This window comes from Ricinus communis, chromosome 7 (assembly GCF_019578655.1).
Source record: "Ricinus communis isolate WT05 ecotype wild-type chromosome 7, ASM1957865v1, whole genome shotgun sequence".
In the NCBI taxonomy this organism is placed as follows: Eukaryota; Viridiplantae; Streptophyta; class Magnoliopsida; order Malpighiales; family Euphorbiaceae; genus Ricinus; species Ricinus communis.
The window spans coordinates 22,454,088-22,473,635 of NC_063262.1; the positions used below are offsets into that span (position 1 = coordinate 22,454,088).

The following is a 19,548-nucleotide window of genomic DNA, read 5'->3' on the forward strand; positions in this document are numbered from 1 at the left end:
GCTCTCAGGGAACATGCAATTCTGAGATGTCGGTAGTGCGCTGGAAAAAGCCTCCTACTAATTATCTAAAGTGTAATGTGGATGCAACCTTATTCCACTCTCAATGAAAGACAAGAATTGGAATGGTCCTTCGAGATGCAACAAGAGTGTTCATGTGTTGTGCTTCCAACTGTTATGAGGGGCTGGTTCAAGTTCGTGAATCAGAGACGATGAGGCTAAGAGAAGCACTTTCTTGGACTAGAGGGAAATGGTACCAGAGAGTTATTTTTGAGTTGGATTGTCAACAGATTGTTCATGCAGTAACTAATTTCTTGGCCAGTGTTGACGAGTTTGGTTCCTTGATTCGCGAGTGTGCTGAGTTGTTAGCTGAAAACAATTCTTATTCTGTTATTTTTGTCAAAAGGCAAGCTAATGAAATTGCTTACATGTTAGCAAGAGCTCCTCATTCACATGCTGGCCTTAGGGTCTGTTTTGAACCTCCAACCTTCATTCTAACCTTATTGTTTTCTGATGCTTTGAATTATTGATATATAATTTCTTTTTCTTAAAAAAGAAAATAAAATTAAAAATTCAATTTTATCTCTATTTACTCCATAAACTTTTTCTTATTAGGAATAATATTTTTCTTATAAGTCATATATTAATTCACATTATTTATCTGTAAAAGAAATAATATTATATATACACTTAAATTATCCATTTCTTTAGCAACAATTATCCATTTCTGGATATAAAAACTAAACAAAATAAAAGTAAAACAGAAAAACAGTATCAGATGATCCTACACTTTGGCACCTTTGGCTATAGACACTGTGAACCCCTCAACAAAATTGACACCAATTTAAACTAAACCTACAATAATCAATTGACCCAAAAACAGAAAAAAAGGGAAAAGAATGACCCCAACTGCAAAACCCAGATGGACACTAGAAGAAGAACTGGATGGAATAGACCTAGACCCATCAGATTTCACCTCATCCCTTCCTCTAAAAAAGGTCCCAAACGGCGACGTCTTTGAAGCGTCGCGTGCCGGCGATGTGGACCGTCTAAAATACTTGCTAGAATCAGGGGTTAATGTGAACGCGCGTGACCAGTGGGACTCAGTGGCTCTATACTACGCATGCTTAGCTGGGCATCTGGATGCTGCAAGAATGTTGCTTGAGAATGGAGCTATATGCTCAGAGCATACATTTGATGGAGATAGGTGTCATTATGCTGCTTTGAATTTGAAAGTCAGAAAGCTTTTAAAAGCTTTTGAAGCTAGACCTCCTCCGTTAGCTCCGTTACAAGCGGCGCTGAGAAATATTTTTTTGGGTTGTTTCAGTAATAGGGCTTTTCTGGAACAAGCTGAATTCGGTGGCTTTCATCATGTTCCAGGTTGGTGAAGAAAGATATAGTTTTTTTCTAATTTCATGTGTAATTGCTGCTTCTTTTTTTTTTTTTTTTAACTGTTATTGTTATATTATGGTCAAATAACAAATTTATTTATTTAGTGTTGAATTGGAGAAATAGGGTGCATTTGAACTTGTGAACAATATTAATGAATGTTAATTTTTTCAACAATAAAATGATTGAACTTCAAGAGTTTCATGCACTGGGTGTCTGCTGCTTGTAAGCTAGAGGAATTTATGTGATAGTATGATAGTCATATTTGGAATCAAAGTTCTTTCTTTTCCTATAATCTTTCTTCAGAGTTAGTTATCTTATTGTACTGGTTTGTGATCATAATAGTAGTTAATACTTCAAATGTCTAGTTATAGGAAAGTTGGTATGTGCAGCTTAAAATAAATTGATTTAGGCACGAAAGAAACAAATCTCTTATATGTTGAATATGCACAGAAGGATAAGTTAGAAGTTAGTCGTTGAGATTATAAAAAAATAAATTTGAGGCAAGTAATAGATGCAAGAATTTAGTCCAACTAAAGTGGTTCAGTATGAAAAAAGGATAGGGGAAGAGGATCTAGTTTGGAGAATTTATGGAAGAGATGTAATTGGATGAACTGTTCTCAAAGTTTGTGATCCCGTTGTCTGAGTAGAAAGGCTAACGGATAATCTAACCATAACGTTTTGTACAATCATGGTTGACCTTCTTATTAGTAAGGATGAATCCTATCTGTGTATTTTACACTAAGAAGATCAGCAATACTTTCTTCCTCTGCTATTTGTTTTCGGGTAATAGAAATGATGGCAAGCGTGAGAAGATCTGAATTAAGTGCTTCTGCCATTTCAAACATTTGTGAAGGCTCTGCTTATGCATACATAGTGAAAAATATTGAATACTTTTAAAGTCTATTTTTGCTGGTCAAGTCTAGAATGTGGCGAGGCCATGGTTTATAAAGTTTTCTACTGCCAGACAGCTTATTATGGTCGTGCATTTTTTTTCTTCTCAGAAAAATATGGATGTGCATTTGACGTGTGACATTATTGAGTAGGTCTTTCATCCAATGGGGTGTCCAATTCCAACCACTTCCCTCCGGATGTGGCATTTTTTGTTCAAGGTAGGCCTATTGAAGCTCACAGAGTCATATTAAGTGCTCGGTCATCATTTTTTAAGACGAAGTTTGAAACTGATTGGAGAGACCGGCATGAAGTAAGATTTGGAAAGGAAAAGCTGTCTTATCCTGCTCTTTATAGCCTCATTCACTTCTTCTATTCTGACAGACTAGAGATTATAGTGGATGACATGGAAGATCTTGTAAGAATCTGCAAAGTATGCAAATGTGAATCCTTAAAAAGGATCCTTGAGAAAGAACTGTATCATCAAAAATATGCAGAGTACAAAGCATTAAGAGATGTAGACAACTCTCAGAAGCGGTATATCTTACAGGGTGCATCGCTTCCTGAGGAAGATCGGCTTCCTTCTGCCTTGCACCGCGTCCTTCAGACTTCCCTAGCAAAATCCACCTTGGAACAAAACCTGGATGTCAGTGTTGATAGGTTAGTATATTCCTTCGATGCAGTGCAGTTGAGCGATTCTGTAGATGATCTTGCTGATGTTTGTATAAGAGTGGATAAGAAGATTTTCCGCTGCCATCAAGTGATTTTAGCATCGAGGTCAGAGTACTTTAGAGCAAGATTGTCCCGAATGAAGGATTTTCATGAAGGGAAGGATGGATTACCTATTGATAGTCTTCCATGTCTTGTAGAACATGATTTGAGCATGGAAACATTGGAGAAAATGTTGGAGTATATGTAAGTGTTTTCTGCTTTCTACAAGTGGCTAGCTTATTTTTATTATTTTAGATAATATTGTTACTTCCAGCCTTAGTCTTATGTTTCCAACACCATCATCTCTGACATCAGTGGTTCTGTAAACCTAGAAATTGTTGATGTAATAACCAGATATAAGTTGCCTATTCAGCATTATTATTGTATTGTGTTGCAAAAATATTCCTCCTTCAGAATATTTGCAACCTCTGTTTGTAATTGTATTACTTATTCTAATGCCAAACTTACTTATCTGAGGACTTATTCGGAACCTTGGTTGGTTTAGGTATACTGACAGCCTGAAGGAAATATACCCAGATCAGGTATATCTTTCTTCTTTTTAACTGTAATGGCTTGTTATATAAGTTAAAATATGTCTTCCAACCGAATGTCCTTCTCAGGCAGAGGAAATGTTTGATGCTGCTTCAAGGTATCTATTATTTCCTCTTAAGCGTGCTGTAGCAGATGCACTGTTGCCACACCTGGAAATGGTTTCACCTGCAGAACTATGTCATTGGCTTATTTTGGCAGACATGTAAGTTGCTTACTTTCTATTTTTATTGTTTTGATTAATATTATTTAAAGTATATAGGTGGATACAAGTTAAAAATATGTAGGACTTCTAAAGGAGTATGTATGTGATTAGTGATTGGTCATGTGCCTGAGATGTTTCTTAATCGTCATATGCAGGTTTAGGATCCTTAAATAAGACTTTTGTTTTCTGCTCCTAGATCTCAGTTTCAGCATATCTGAATGTCAAAAAAAAAAACTTTTTTGTTCTGCATTTTTGCTGTAAGGAGATGCCAAGAAAATAATTTCATTTCTGCAGATGGCATTAATTCAACTGTACAATGTCGAATTAACATGTTCAGGTACGGTGTCTTGAAGATCCGAGAGTATTGTCTGGATATAATAGCTTGCGACTTTGAGACATTTGCTGACACTCGTGAATTTCGAGCTATGCTTCTAACACTGCCTCCTCCATCTGGAGACTCATCGCTTCGCACCACAGCTCCAAGTGCTCCAGGAGCTATAATAAATACAGACCAGGGAAATCTTCTTGATGATTTGAGAGAGAAATGGCTTGAAGCTGAGGCTGCTGAGCTTGACAAGAGAGACGAGAGCGCATTACTATTTGACAAGCGCCTTGAGATGCTTATGCTTGTGGCGGAGAAAGAAAAGTCTGATGAGCCTACAGATGGCCCTGAAGCTTTCTCTGAATGATTTTTGTATTTCCTTCATTCTACCCTCAAACAAAATTAGACAGGGATGATATAAACGACAAAAATAACAGGATTAAAAGTTGAAATTCTGCAGACAATTTTTTTAGTGTCTATAAATAAATGTTGTATAATGATGTCTATATTATATCGCAGTTCTGTAACTATAGACAGAATTGAGCCTGTAAGTTCTGCCGCCCAAGCACCATTCTCATCCGAATTTTCCCTTTCTTTTCTAGTGAAAATTCATTCTGTAACTAACAGATATCCTCAAAGATCTCTTATTGAATTGCTTTCTGATGCTCTTTTTTTAATATTAAATTTCTTTCATGCCAGAGAGAGATGGGTTTTAGAAGAGAGGCAGTTTAGGTTTCATATAATTTTTTTTTTCCCAATGAACTTGATTAAGCGAGACATTAATGGATGAATAGATGTGGGATGAAGATGCCCATCCATAAATTGAGAAAAGAAACACATCATCTTCCCATTGACGGCCAAGCCTTCAATTGCTATCTATCAATAACACTTTTCTTTTTGCAACAGCAAATAATATTAATTGTTTTCTCTTCCAGTGAAATTATTCAGCACAGTAAGTGCAATCTTTTTGGTTTAAAGAAATGCCTAAGCACAGCAATCTCTACTTACAAAATGGTAATTTACATAGTTATTTTTTCCCTCCTTCCATGGCTTATGAGCACTTTAAAGATGACTGCTCTTTCCTACGACAATTCATTATCTGCCATATGTATGCAGCCAGAAACTAGTTTCTTTCCCGCTCTTCTGATGAAAAAAATGATGCTGCATTTTGAGGTCATTCTCCCTATTCTTCATTGCCAACCTAAGGAGACATAGCCGAATCTGAAGCAGCATCGTCCATAGTCATATCAGAAACTTCACCAGCCAGAGCTGCCTCATTCTCGCCTTCCATTGATGCTGTAGAAGATGCATCAGCATTGTCTTCAGCAGCAGATGACTCTGGCTCCGCAGCCTGATGCTGCAGACTCCAAAACATTATGCTTGCAGTCAAAGTAAGCATCATCTTCTGGTTTACCTGTCATAACCATGCATATAGTTTGATGGTTAAACGTTCCAAACCAATAAAGAATATAAATCGACAGCAAGACCCGAACTTATATAGCCATTGATCAATGGGCATCAACTCATGAATGTAAGATAATGGTACCCTTCCATAGGGTCTCTTGTGAAATTCAAGTCACGGCACCTAAAGAGAACCAAACAGAATTTGGAAAATACCAAGTTCAAAAGGAAAACAAATAATCATGATTTCTCTACCTAGAGAGTGGAAGGGCAATCATTTCTACTGTCCAAGTAGTGTAGCAACTCACTAAGACATTATTTGCATTTTTCTTAAAGAGAAAAAGTTATCCAGCACTTGTCAACTCAATGAAAATCCCAGTATAAATGGGGTTGGCATCAAATTCCTCCATTTTGCTATGTTTAATGATTTCTCTTGAATGTGCATATTTTCTGTAATGGTACCTTATACTAGACAAAACCAAAATCTTAAACCAACCACCCTCAGTTTTATTGTTGATGCTGCCACTACTATATTTTCGCCAATGAACCCAACCCTTGCATTTTCCTTTCTTGTACTTCTGCAAATTTACTATAGCATCCTTATCTTTGCCGCACTTATTTTGAAACTGGAATGCTTATTCCATCCAACATCTCCTATCACAAGTGATAGGCATCTGAATACGTACTCTTATACGACTTCTCCTTCAATTTGATTAAGAGTTTATGATCACAGACTCGCATTACACCTATCTATTTCTATTCCTTTAACTTGTTTCCACGAGCAGCATCCTTCTCATGTTTCTCATCCCTTGGTATGACTCCTGAAGTGATTGCTTATGAGGAACCTTCTTCTCTCACTTTCCCTACCATACTAAAATTGCAATGCATAGAGTCACTAAACTTGATATGCTTTTATTGCTCTTCTATTGCTTTAGCTGCTTCTTAGCCCAAGTTTGATATTATTCTATCATGAACAGGAAAAGGCATGCACCAAGGAATATCATCTTATTTCTTGGTAGTAAATTTGTTCATGACCAAATAAAAAGGGTTAGGACTCTATGCTATTTCTCAGGAGTGAGAGGATTCTACTAACATTCATATCCATGTTCAATGGACCATTAGAAAAGATTACTCTCATGACACCTTCAACTTTGAATATTTGGAGATAGTTCTCTGTTTTAAATAGCTAATCCAATTAGATATTGCAGTGACAGTTTCTCTATTGGAGTTAACGCAGGTAACTTAAACAGAGAAGCATAAAAATTTTGGTTTTCCAACATACTATCAATGGCAATTAGAAACTTAGATATCCTAGCACAAAAACTAACCTCTATAATATCTTCAGGTAATAAGAAAATGGAGCAACCAAGCTTCCTGGCAACACTAATTATATAGGTGGAATTTAACTTCTTATCCTCATCTGCAATATCAATAGCAAAAGGTGAGATATTGCCTTAAAAGCTTCACATAAAGTATATTGAACCAATTATGCACTTCCATCGCAATATAGTGCTAGTTGAGAAGACAAAATGGTATAAGCTTTGCAGGTTTCTAATTCGATTGGGGAATCAGTGCCATAATTTTCAAATTGCATACATCCTACAATGGGAAATACTAAATGGCATACCACTTTCTCCTTTAGTAACAACACTCCAATTGACTACCCTTGGCTCCACAGCACCAAGAAGGTCGAGAAAGAAAACTCCATTTGAAAGTGTCTTATCCTAGAAGAGAAAAAGAACAAATGCCAAAAGTTAATTATTTATTGCAATATATTTGTAAACAATGTTATTGTTTCCTTGATTACCTTGAAGCTCTCCATTTGAGATGTTTTACCTACTTTCTTCACTTTGCTATTTGCCCACTTCAGAATGTCAGCATCTGTAATCTCTTTACCTTGGGAGTGGGAGGAGTGCGATCTTAAGTTCCTCAGGAGTTGAAGCATCGTAAACCTCATTAGCTGCCACAGAAATGCTGTGGGTTGAACAAAAAGGCAAGAGTCAATTCTTTCCGGTATTAAAGACTCAGGAAAAAAATTGCTAAATAAGAAAGGAGAAGAAACAAATAGTGGTGAAAGAAATTGTTGGTTGAATAAGTCTATAATTCCCAATTGAAGTCAACTTATCTATAAACAAAGGATTACACTTGAATACACAAAGGATTTAAGGCAACATATGGCTTCTAATAATAAATTCTAAACCAGCATACCTTTATTTCAGATATTCAATAACTTGGAAATCACAGCCAATAAATATGTGTAGAACAAAGCAAAACAGTTGTCACATCACAACATTTTAGATGATAGTTAAAATCAAATCAAACTAACCTAATAGGAGCTTCTTATTTCCCTGGACAATATCATTCCCAGCAACATTCACAAGAGAGAAACTCAATTCCTTCCCTATCTTTATAGCTTGGTTGCAATTCTCAACTTTTCGGAATGGCATCTTTATAGGAGGCTTAGTTGCTTGCTTCCAATTAACAGAGCCAGGTGAAACCTTGTCCAGCACTTCTAAAAGAACCCAACTGCAAGCACAAGTAATAAATGTTACTCAAATTCTATGAAGCACCAAAACTCCTAGGGGTTGCTATATGCGTGTCGGACACTTTGGGGACACAGACAAGTGGGAACACGTATAGGATACACCATTTATTTCTTCTACTTAGAGGAAGAAACACTCGGGGACACAAAAAGTAATAAACTTGTTTAATTTTGAGAAACATGGAGTACTTTATAAAATAATTTTAATTTAAACTATAAAAATATAAAACATAAGTAGAAAATTCTTACGAAATTTAATCTCTATAGGTCTCACCTTATTTCAAGAAAAAGAACTCTCTTTCTATCTCTTCAATTTGTTCCCACTTTTTCTCCACCTCAAAAGCTATTATGAGACTTGTTTCTTTCTCATATATTATTGTTTTTAGATGAAGTGGGTGAAGATGAAGAGATGAAAATATTTTAGACTTCTAGTTTAATTTTTATAAATGTTATTTATGTAAATTTATATTATGATAACTACCATTTTCTATATATATTTTATCGTGCTTTTACAATATCTGTCCCGTATTTGTAGCCGTGTCTGTGATTCATATCTCAAATGTTAACAAGGCTTATACTGCTTGAGGGGAAATATTAAAGCTCACCCATTTCTGACATCCTCAAAAACATTATTAACATATGTAACGATTCCGATACTGTTGATCCACAGCCGGAAACATCTCTCTTCACGAGAAGTTTCAGCGTCGTCCTCCATCATCTCAGCAAAAGGCATCTTGTTTGTATCAGTTGACAATCCATTCCTACAGGGAAAGAGAATATAGAGAATAAGCCAGAATTTACTCTGGCATGAACAAAAACCAAAATCACTAGGACTACCAATATGAGAACATCAATGTGAAGGAAAGCGGATAAGTAGACATAAGTGAATATTTAATTGCTGGCAGAGGTGAAAGACTCCAAGACAACATGCTTCAACCATTTATAGTAATTTTTCATTTCACTTTCATTTCCAGTTTGTTTGCTACCCGGTTTAACCATACCAAAATGGCTCAACATATTAACCAGGAGATATGCCCAAAGTTGGGCTTAATAAACAACAAGAAGCACACACACACACACACACTGTTAAAACCTGATACCACCCTCAACCCAATTCACCCTTCTGCTGAGCCACTCCTCTGGTAACGTTATAATAAACCAATTATGATTGACATCAATAGTAATTGAATTAAGGAATTATTTAATACAGAGGTATGGAAGGTCTGAGGCAGCATATCTTGCTGCATCTTATGTAAAGGTAGAATTCCTACACCAAAACAACATATTTTAGTTGAGAAACAGATGATACAGATTGTGTTGGAGGAATGGATGATCCATAGTAGATGAGTTAATCCTATCACTCAAACTCATATATACTATACAAAACTCACATTTTGTAACAATAAACTGACTCCAAAATTGCAGATGGCAAACGACATAGACTACATATGCACGAAAACTACATAAAGATTCATCTCTTCTCTCACCTGTGCTGGAATATCTGTGCAACAAATGCAAGATTAAGATTCGGGGAGCCCTCAACAATGTCGTTAGCATTGAGGTATCTTTTGCAATCCAGTTTCTCTGCCTGCTCAAGAACCACTTTTGCTCTCTCGGCCGGATTACTAGCAGCTTTGGTGTCAGGGGTACTGAGTTCTGGAGCAAGAGCATTAAGCAGGTAAACATAGGCTTCTCCATCCTGAAAATGTCAATATTCAAACTTACAACCATGAAAGACAAAAAGATACAATTTTGACACATAAAGTGCAATAGAAAATGAAGTTCATGACTATATGTGATGTGGGACTCATAGTATGCTAATGTCAGTAAAACTTGAAGATATTCATATTCCAGATCTCTGCAGAAAAATTATTTTTTTGCTCATAACAAAATTTTAGATGTTTAATAATAACAAAATGCAAGGACATATATATGTATATATATATATATATATATATATAGAGAGAGAGAGAGAGAGACACACACACACACACATATACATATTCTGCTCTAGCTGATACAACCATAAAATGCATTTTAAGTCATAAGCAGTATATGATTTGGGACATCAACAACTAAACCATAATAACTTCCTTACCTTCACATCAGAAGAGAAGTTTGTAACTTCTTTATTATAACCAGCTTTCTTTAGATGAAAATTCATCCATTTCAGTAAAACTTTTTCAGGCGGTAAACCCATGAGCTCCTCCACATCCTGCAAGTTTCTAAAATGGTAAGCAAGTGTATCGGAATTATCTTTTATATACTACCTCTTGTACTATCAAAATATAGAAGAAGGTAAAACCAAACCTTGCTATCGTCCACTAATTCGACAAGTTGAGGAGTTTTCTTCAGATTAAGGTCTGCTAACAGCTGAATCTGAAGTTGTAACCAGACAGCAATACCACATGTTAAAATGTTAAGCACAAATAACCCAACTTTTCAGGTCCAAGTTACAAATAAGACTATTTCCATCATAACTCATAAGGAGTTCGATACCCTACTCAATAATGTGCAATCACATGGATAAAGGAAGAAGTTAGTGTAGAGTACCTTAATAATTTGGGAAATCAATCCAAGTACTAAATGAGGCTGTAAGACAAAAGGAATAAGAAACAGAAATCTTCAGCATATTGCAAACCACAAAAAAAATTAACACCAGGATCCCAATCAATAGATGCAAGTAGCCCAACTTACTCTAGCTTCAGCAAGGTCTTGTGTTCCAATATTGACAACTGTGCAGCCAATTGCCTTTGCAGAATTGAGACAAAGGGTGTGGTTCTCATTTCTCTCCCATGGGTTCATTTCCTTTTTTGTGTTAATAGCTCGCTCATCTATAGTCCCAGGAACAGCCACATTGATAAGCTTACTGCATAAAGTATTAAAACAATATCAATAAACTCATAATACACCTTTCAAAAGTAAATCGACAGAATTGGCTAGTGGCATGAGACACATACCAAAGAAGGACTCCATGTTTCACAAGATCAAATAAAGCATTAGTTGCTGGATCTATAGGAAGATAAGTCTTCAAGAATGAATCTTCTCCCAAGTGGTTGTTAATGTGGGAAACATAGGATGCCTTCTCGGATTCATTAATGTTATGGCGAAAAGTAGTTGTAGATGCCTTAAGAAATGAAGAAGAATATCTGAGCTTTTTTCCTCCTGATTTTGCAGGTACTCGTGCTTGCACATTTAAATATGCCTGCCAATTAACAAAATCTTCAATCCTTAAAAAAGAGAAAAAATTAATAACAAAAGAAATCATCAACCAAACATGGAAAGACCAAGAGTGCCAAGAAGAAAGCAAAATCTTTCTATTTCCAACTCATTGAAATTTCTTCTCAACTTTAAAAATGCTCTAATTTTAAACACAAAAATCATATAACAAAGTAATATGAATGAGAAAATCAAATGAAAGCAACATAAACTCTAACTTTCAAAGACTCACCCGGAGGAAGGTTTCGAAATCTAATTCTTCTTCTGCTTTGGAATAAGACTCCTTCAATATAGCCTTAATCTCATCCTCATTAAAAACCTCAGTAAAAGCCCTCAATTTTACAAAAACAGGAGGCAAATCCCCCACAGTGACGCGACCTCCCTCTGTCCTTATTGATACATACTAGAACCAAGAATGCAAAATTTATTCAGAAATTGCGAATTAACATATGCATATAGCATATTTTAACAATTAAATACTAAATTTAAGCACAACCCAAAATGCATATTACCTTGGCCTTGAGGGTGCGTAACTCAACTTGTGTAAACTGGCTTTGAAGCCATGGATCAGAAACAAGTACACCCACAAAACCTGCAGACATCTCTTTGCCTTTCTTTTGCTACAAATTCTCACATAAACTGGTCCCACATTGTATACATGCATCAAAGGCACAAGCTTGTAAGAGTTTTAACATCTTACGTTGATTGAAATGAACAAAAACTTAATGATAAACATTTGAAAGCGAAAAAGAAAAACAAGGGACCCAATAAAGAGACAATGTTTTGGAGGTGATTTAACGTCTGCATGCATTAAGCAGACATACATGATCATGCATGATTGATAAGAAACTAATACAAAAGGCGAAAATAACAAGAACCCATTAAAGAAACAGACATTAAAGGCAGGAAATGGAGGAAAGAAAGCGAAAGACGAACCTTAAAAACTCAAAAGATTGATCATCGTTAAGTTTGGTTTATGGATATGTATTCGAGAGGAAAAGAAGAGAGGGAAAGGGATGATTTTTTTGATGGAAATAAAATAGAAGGATGATTGATGGATTGAATGTGTAAGGAGAGAAAAGCGTGTCGCCTGTAAGACCCGCGAACACAGGAAATTTATGAAATAGAAACAGAGGGATTGAGAAATAGGCGTTTGCTTCGCTACAATGACAAAAAGTTTTTTTTTTTTTTTTCTTAAACACGGGAAATTGCCCATTCTTACCAAAGATTTTGTTACTTATATTCATATCAATTTCTTTTTTTAATATCACATTTATTATTTCTATTTCTATTTCAATGCATCACATTTATTGAAATTAAAATAATTATATATTTAGTGTCTAGGACTAATAATCTTATACACAATCTTATTAAACGATAAGTCGCCACAAAATCCTTCGCCCTTACATTTTTGGATCGATAGAGAGAGAGCGTAACTTTTAATTTTTTTATGTTATTATTAGTTAAATGAGTTTGAATTTAAGATAAATAGATTCGGATAGATTAAATGGATCAACCTATTTATAACACGAAAAAAAACTAGATTTAAATGAATTTATCTGTTTAATTTATTTATTAAAAACGGTTTATAAGTTAACAGGTACATACGATACATATAAATATAATTAAATACATTTATTTTCTCTCTTTATATGTTTATATAAATAATTTTATTATTTATAAAGATATAATTATATTTTAAAATTAAAATAAAAATTTAAATTATTTTATAATTAAATAAATAATTTTTTGAAATTATAATAGTTATTTTTATTTAAAAATTAAATTTATTAAAAAAATTATACAAGCCAACCTATTTAATTTAGTTAAGAAATGTGTTTGTGTATGAATTTGATGTTTTGATATTATTAATTAAATGAGTTATGTTTGAATTAATTATTTTTATATTATACACATATTTTAATATGACATGATAAAACATGACACGATATAAATTGCTAGCCCTATTGGTATCCTGACCTGTTAAAAAATAACAATCCAATGTTTCAATTTTTATTTATAATAATTAAGTGTAGTAACTTGTTAAAAAAATTATAAAATTATACTTTTATCAGGTCTCTTTTTATAATAAATAATGTGAAAAATAAATAAATAATGAGTTGTAATATATTAGAAACGTGGCAAGGGTTTGTTGATAAAAAAAGTCACGTGGCACGATAATTATACATGAAAGTATAAAATGACCATAATGCCATCACTTGTTAATCGTTTTACCAATAAGAAGTTAGGATTTTTCTTTCCATTTTTTAAATTATTAAATAAATTATAAACATACAATAAATATAAACTAAACATATATTAAGTAATTTAATAGTATAAAAACTATAAAATATGTACTAAATTGCTAATACTATATATTATTTTATAAAAAAACACTTAAAATACCACTATATTCTTATAATAAATTTCCAATTTATAATATTCTTAAAAGTAAAAAAAAAAAAAAATCTTGTTTAGCATATAAAATTTTATTTATAATACTGTAAATTGTGTGAAGGCCAATGCAAGTTTATTTATATTGGGCTAAATAGAAGGGTTGTAGAATGGGCTTTCTCTTGATTGATTGTCTGTAACACCTGACTTTATGACTTAACAGGCAATGTGTTTGTGCATCATATCTTCCAGCAAAACTGTGTTAGTGAATTTTGTCTTTATTTATGTTATGTTATGTCCCTGCTTAGAGCATCTTGGTATGTTCTTATTGGCCTATCTTCTTCTGTTTCAAAGATGCATTTACTTAAGGAAAAAGAAAGCTACTATGAAATGCTTGCAGTTGCTTAGGATATCTCTCTTCTAAAGCATAAAACATAAATCATTAAATAATAGTAAGGGAAAAAAAATTTGGCCCATGCAGGTCTCGAACCTGCGACCTTCGCGTTATTAGCACGACGCTCTAACCAACTGAGCTAATAGGCCATTTGATACTGCAGTTCCTTATTGTTTTTAAAAAAGATTTCTTCGTGTGGAGACATTCCTCCAACGAACAAAGAAGTGGTACGCAAGAAACTATGAACCCCTTATGCATAATTGAATGTCCTTGCTTTTTATCTTTATAAGATATGCAGATTGATCTGATTCCCAAGTATTTGTTCAAAAGAACCTTATTTGGGTTATTTAAAGAAGTAGGATTACATCAATTCAATATAGTTTAATTGATATTAGATTCGTTTTTGGAAATATCAAATCTGAGAAGCTTAATGAAAATTTTAAAAATTTTCTAATTTAATATATTAATATATTTTTGTTTTTTTTATAAATTATTTTCTGTTAACTTCTTCTTTTTTTTTTTTTTTAAGAAAAGCATCAATTTATGTATTTTCTTTCAAAAACTGTTTTGAAAAAGTAATTTGAGAAAAATCTGTCAGGGTGTGTTTGGGATTGGGGTTGCATGTTCAAAAGACAAGTTTAGAAATTTTTTGGTTTAATATATTAATATTTTTAATTTATTTATAAACTGTTTTTCTCAAATTTATATTTAAAAAAGCATCTATTCACCAGTTTTTTGAAAAAATAATTTTTAAAACTCAATGCTAATGTGTCGGATCACACTGTTGGTCTACATATTAAACTTTCATTCAATTCCTTTACCCTATGATATTAAATTTCACAACCTTATAATTTTAGCTGTAAATACAAACAATTGTAAGGCAACTATTTCTTCCAGCTCTTTATCTTTAGTGACTATACAATACAAAACCTGTGACATAATTGGTGGTCCTTGTATAATGAGTATGCCACCCTCATTTTTTAGCATTATCAGCCCACACTAAAATCATGCTCTTTCAACCGCTGAACTTTATTTTAAGCATAACTTCACGTTCAAAGGAAGAAACCCATCAAAACCATAATAAGAAAGCATTCTATTTTCTTAATCATCTACTACCACATTATCATCTTCAGATTAAAAAGCTTGAAATTCAATGATTATTGCTTTATTGCTTGAAGCAGAGGTTAAGAACCCAACTCTGCAACATTGTTTTCAATATTTCGTACATGCACCACTGATGGATATCCATCATCCCTTCATCCACAACCTGCTGCCCTGATCACTATTTTTCTTTTTCTTTTTTCGTTTCCCTGATGCATCAGAGATTTAGACAGCTACGACAATGACAAGCACGAAAATATGAATGGAACATTCAAACATTAGACTGGAATCTGTTGCCTTTCACAAATAATACTAACAAGAAAAACTCTTGTCCATTAAGTTGGCCCTAAGGCCGTGAATTCTGCAACAAGGTAGTTGCCCCTTATCTTATACTGGGGTTAAAAGACGAAAAGTCTCTCGCTCCCGATAGCAAATACTCGGTCTTTGAGCCAGACTTCAAGTGTTTTGTGGCCTTTCTTTTGAATGAGAAGACATCATTCAAGTGTTTTGTGGTCTTTTTCTTTTTTAATGAAAAGACATCATATGATAGGAGTGTTGCAGCTTTTACTTATTGCTGTGCCATTGCCACCCATTTTAAAAGGTGGGTTTTTCCTTGGATTCTAGATTAAGTAACATTCTATTTAATAATTGGACAAGCATCAAACATGCAGACATGGTAAGTAATAAGGTAAATGACTGAAGACCAGACCAAGAAAGCATCAACTCAAATAAAAACTGATTTCAGTCTCTCAAGAACTTTTCTAGAGACATACATCATTGTTGAAAACATTCTGGGACCATTGTGCTGTAAAGTACTAAACTTTTGCAATTAAACTAATTTATTCTCTTTAAATGCTAAGATATGGGACTGTTTAAACGAATAAACTGCAATAGTATAATGCTTAAGAATATCAACTCCATAAAAGTATAGCCATTACCAAATACAAGCAATGGATCAAGCAAAAAAGGTGGTTTGCGTAGAAACAGAGATCATAAGGGTAACATTCATTCACTTACATAAATTTCAGTAACATATATAATCAAAAAATGGTTTGAAAATCAAAGCAGATAAAACGAAATCCGGAGGTACCCTCTCAACATAAATTAGAGGCTCATATCCATGAATTTTCCCTTACAAGAATAAGACCAGCACACCTGAAACTGCAAGAACCAATTGACTCCAAATACCCATGTTACTGATTCTATATGAAGAGTTTGGCGGGGCAACTCCAGGAGCATGCCCTTTATCTGCAGTCACTTCAGATGATGGAGAATCGGCTACTGGGCTAATTTCGGGAGCTGGTGCTGGGGCAGGAGTCGGAGGTATATCAGTACCAAAAATTGCCTCAGGTAGAAGAACCTTATCAACTTGATAAATTGCAACAGGATCAGTTGAATGTACACTGCTGCTAACTTTAGTTTTAGTCCATCCTGAATCAAGGTGTACAGTCCCAGATACATCAGTAAAGTTCAAAGCATATTCACCCGCACCAGCAAATGTGCTAACAGGGCTTAATTGGCTAAGGTTCTTGAATTCAGCAAGAGAGTAATAATGGGGCAAGGCATGGAAAAGGACGAGTTGCTTGAGCTGATCTTGACTGAGGTTTGTTAAAGAAGGCTTCTTAAGAGATGAAAAAGCGCCGTCTTTTGGTACAAAGATGGTAATGCCTTCATCTGTATTGTTGGCTTGGTTTTGGAAGGTGTCAATGGCTTTGGTGGACACAAGGTAACTAAGGAAAGTGTGGAATGGGCCAGCAACAGAAAGTAAATCAGTGAGATTTACATAAGGAGGTATTGGTGCTGGTGCTGGTGCTGGAGTGGGTGGCAGGATTGCTGCGGGAGGACTAGCAGCTTGAACATATGCTGTTGAAGTGAACAAGAACAGTAGTGTGCTACTAAACATGAAAATCATAGATAGCTCCATGGCTTTCAGAAAGTCTATGTAGCAAATATTTTACCAACTCTCCAAATTCCTGCAGTAGGCAAATACATCCTATCAATTCTTATATTTCAGCTTATGAACACAACTACAGTTCATCAATTGAAAAAAAAAAAAAAACACAAAGAAAAAACAAAGAAACCACTAAATTTGCTTTTGCAAAATAATGATGGCATTGTATCAAGGTGAGAAACTGAAAATCAACAGAAGATATCCAAGCAACAAATATCTATCAGGATTAAGAAGCTAAGAATATAATGACCTTAACTACTAACCTAGAAAAGGAAAAAATCAGATCTTGACCAGCTCATCCAACAACACTAGAAAAAAAAATACAAAAGAAATACTTTTTCTTTCTTTTTAGCTAGGCACATGAAAGAAACTGATTCATTTAATCTAGAAAGCCTGAAACGGGATCTGAAACAATGCAATAACAGATGATAGTTGAACAGAAGCTATAAACCGATATTTCTGTTTCAAAAACAGAAATTGAAGTACGAAAACAATAAAAACACAGTCACACAAGGTACATCAGGAGAAAAGACAAGAAACAGATCTAGACCAGCTCATCCAAAAGCAACAGTTCTTCCAGTTGCAGAAAATGACCACCAATTTTCTTGACCAATAGAAAAGAAATGGGGAATACCCAGTGCCATTAGCAAGAAAGAGCTACTCAAAAGCAAGCAAAACCTTGAGAATCTGAAGATGGGTACTTCACATCACATTAGCACATGAAAAGCAACACAAAATGGAAAAAGAAATGCAGTGAGAGTAAAGATTGAAGTACACACTGACCTTACCAAGAGGAATTCAGAGAGAAATGAAATCAAAATGCCAAAACTAAAAATTTGTACTGGAGAATAGAAAGGTGGTGAAGCTATATAAAGATACAGAGTTATTACCAGTGAATGATGAGAGGGAAAAAAACACTGATTTAGAGGGTGGTACCAGCTGGAAAAGGGTTCAAGAAAATATAAAGGAAAGAGAGAGTAGGTAACTAGGTACTGCTAAATTACATAAGAATGCAATATTATATAGCATGGGATGTTGTTTTCACCTCCCAAACTTGGGAAATGACTCTTTTTCTTAGAGGGTAAATTAAAGTATGCTTTGTTGGAAATTCTTGTAAAGAAACCAAAAAACAAAAATAAAAATAAAAATATAGGCCCATTGTAGGGTGGCCTTTCATAATCAACTTTCAACTAATTATTTCTTTTTTCTTCTTTATTTTTTAAATTCTTTACACTCCCCAAACTGCAGGTAATAACCTTCTTGAATTTCTCAAGAGAATTTGTTCTATAGTATGCTATTTTGGTCGGTCAGTCATCAATCACTTAGCAAGTAAATCTCGAATTAAGTTTTTTCATGTGATAAATGAACTATATTAATTGAGCTTAATTTTAATTATCTTAAAATAAATTGAGATGCATCGTATTATAATAATTCAAAATAAGTCTGGATTGGACTTAAATTTATTATAAATAATATTGAATTCAAATTAAACTCTTTAAATTTCAATGGACGAAATTGATTACATTTACAATCAAATGGAGTCATAATGATTCACCTAATAATTATATTGTAAGTATGCAATGTGTATTTAACCTTCAAATGTTACCATTATAAAACACAAACTTATGGTAGAAACTTTATTTCTTTCTTTAACTTCAATTGAATCCTTAAGTCTTGAAAATAGCACGATAAGAAATCACAAGGAAGGAATGAGAAAGGGAGAAAATCTCGTGAAAACAAGAGAGGGAGAATAAAAGAATAATTAAGAATGAAGAAGAAAGAGGTGAGAAGGATTGAGAAATTGTGAAGGGTCAAAAGTGGGCGCCCACCATGAGTTTTGGGCCAACCAGAATATGGCTGTCGGGTCGGTGTGCCCACTAGACTTGTTAAAACCTTCTTCTTTTTGCTATCTAAAGTTTTACGGTTGATTGCAATACAATGTCCCTCGGGTTGGGACATAAAAAAAAACAACTTAGTCCTTGCAGTTTCAAAACTAATTGATTTAGTCCTTATATAAATATTCTTAACAATAATGATTATCACCAAAAATATTTATTATTAAAATCGCAAAAACTAATATATATAATTTTTTCAATTCAACAATTCAATCTATGATTATCAAGACGTTTATAATATCCTTCTATTTAGCGGCGTTTTAGGATGACATAGCTTTAGAGTTAAGAGCAATGTTCAAATGAGAAAAGATTTATGGTAGATACTTAGACTTTTAGAAATGAGAAAGTGGCGTAGTAAGCAACGAAATATTTTGAAGAGTTAAATAAAGGAGAATTCGTAAATTCTCGAATAAGTCAATCTTTCAACTGTTATTTTATATATATATATATGATTTTAAAAAAATTTATGAATGAGTTAGACATATAAAATAAAAATTTAAATATATATCTAATTTATTTTATTAGTCTTTATTTTTATATAATATAATTTTAGAAAAAATTTCAGTAAATTACCTTGTGGTTTAACG

At 33.8% G+C, this 19,548-nt stretch overlaps 3 protein-coding genes and 1 non-coding gene across 7 annotated transcripts; 1 reads left to right on the top strand and 3 right to left on the bottom strand.

Annotated features, from left to right (window-relative positions):
- The first annotated feature begins 660 nt into the window (after positions 1-660).
- LOC8268238 (BTB/POZ domain-containing protein At2g04740) lies at positions 661-4,741 on the top strand. 2 transcript variants are annotated; one of them, XM_048376992.1, is made up of 5 exons: positions 661-1,377; positions 2,433-3,192; positions 3,494-3,530; positions 3,609-3,742; positions 4,037-4,177. In XM_048376992.1, exons 1-5 carry the CDS (start codon positions 897-899, stop codon positions 4,044-4,046), a joined length of 1,422 nt encoding a protein of 473 aa, XP_048232949.1. In that variant the 5' UTR covers positions 661-896; the 3' UTR covers positions 4,047-4,177. The 2 variants fall into 2 exon arrangements, with proteins under 2 accessions (XP_048232949.1, XP_002532286.2); XM_002532240.4 differs by having other exon boundaries at positions 672-1,377; positions 4,080-4,741.
- A 167-nt stretch (positions 4,742-4,908) lies between these two features.
- LOC8268245 (fimbrin-5) lies at positions 4,909-12,584 on the bottom strand. The gene is made up of 15 exons (XM_002532239.4): positions 12,163-12,584; positions 11,739-11,865; positions 11,459-11,629; positions 10,968-11,212; positions 10,705-10,876; positions 10,561-10,599; positions 10,318-10,386; positions 10,106-10,222; positions 9,495-9,706; positions 8,613-8,768; positions 7,792-7,991; positions 7,273-7,439; positions 7,093-7,189; positions 6,794-6,885; positions 4,909-5,478 (listed from the first exon to the last, which is right to left on the bottom strand). Exons 2-15 carry the CDS (start codon positions 11,826-11,828, stop codon positions 5,266-5,268), a joined length of 2,040 nt encoding a protein of 679 aa, XP_002532285.2. The 5' UTR covers positions 11,829-11,865; positions 12,163-12,584; the 3' UTR covers positions 4,909-5,265.
- A 1,505-nt stretch (positions 12,585-14,089) lies between these two features.
- TRNAI-AAU lies at positions 14,090-14,163 on the bottom strand. The gene has a single exon. It is a non-coding gene; the product is annotated as a tRNA-Ile (tRNA).
- Positions 14,164-16,011: 1,848 nt separating this feature from the next.
- Positions 16,012-18,083, bottom strand: LOC8268236 (fasciclin-like arabinogalactan protein 7). Of its 3 annotated transcripts, none has more exons than XM_015727280.3 (2): positions 17,957-18,083; positions 16,012-17,088 (listed from the first exon to the last, which is right to left on the bottom strand). In XM_015727280.3, the coding sequence occupies exon 2, from the start codon at positions 17,037-17,039 to the stop codon at positions 16,248-16,250; it is 792 nt and encodes a 263-aa protein (XP_015582766.2). In that variant the 5' UTR covers positions 17,040-17,088; positions 17,957-18,083; the 3' UTR covers positions 16,012-16,247. The 3 variants fall into 3 exon arrangements, with proteins under 3 accessions (XP_015582766.2, XP_002532284.2, XP_015582765.2); XM_002532238.3 differs by having other exon boundaries at positions 17,850-18,009; XM_015727279.2 differs by having other exon boundaries at positions 17,855-18,002.
- Positions 18,084-19,548: the final 1,465 nt, after the last annotated feature.

Coding starts and splice junctions, on each gene's coding strand:
- LOC8268238 (XM_002532240.4), top strand. CDS start 897: ATGACCCCAACTGCAAAACCCAGATGGACACTAGAAGAAGAACTGGAT. Junction 1,378..2,432: donor TGGCTTTCATCATGTTCCAG/GTTGGTGAAGAA, acceptor ATTATTGAGTAG/GTCTTTCATCCAATGGGGTG. Junction 3,743..4,079: donor TGGCTTATTTTGGCAGACAT/GTAAGTTGCTTA, acceptor TAACATGTTCAG/GTACGGTGTCTTGAAGATCC.
- LOC8268245 (XM_002532239.4), bottom strand. CDS start 11,828: ATGTCTGCAGGTTTTGTGGGTGTACTTGTTTCTGATCCATGGCTTCAA. Junction 11,630..11,738: donor TACGCACCCTCAAGGCCAAG/GTAATATGCATT, acceptor TCTTGGTTCTAG/TATGTATCAATAAGGACAGA. Junction 7,440..7,791: donor AAATAAGAAGCTCCTATTAG/GTTAGTTTGATT, acceptor TTCAACCCACAG/CATTTCTGTGGCAGCTAATG.
- LOC8268236 (XM_015727280.3), bottom strand. CDS start 17,039: ATGGAGCTATCTATGATTTTCATGTTTAGTAGCACACTACTGTTCTTG.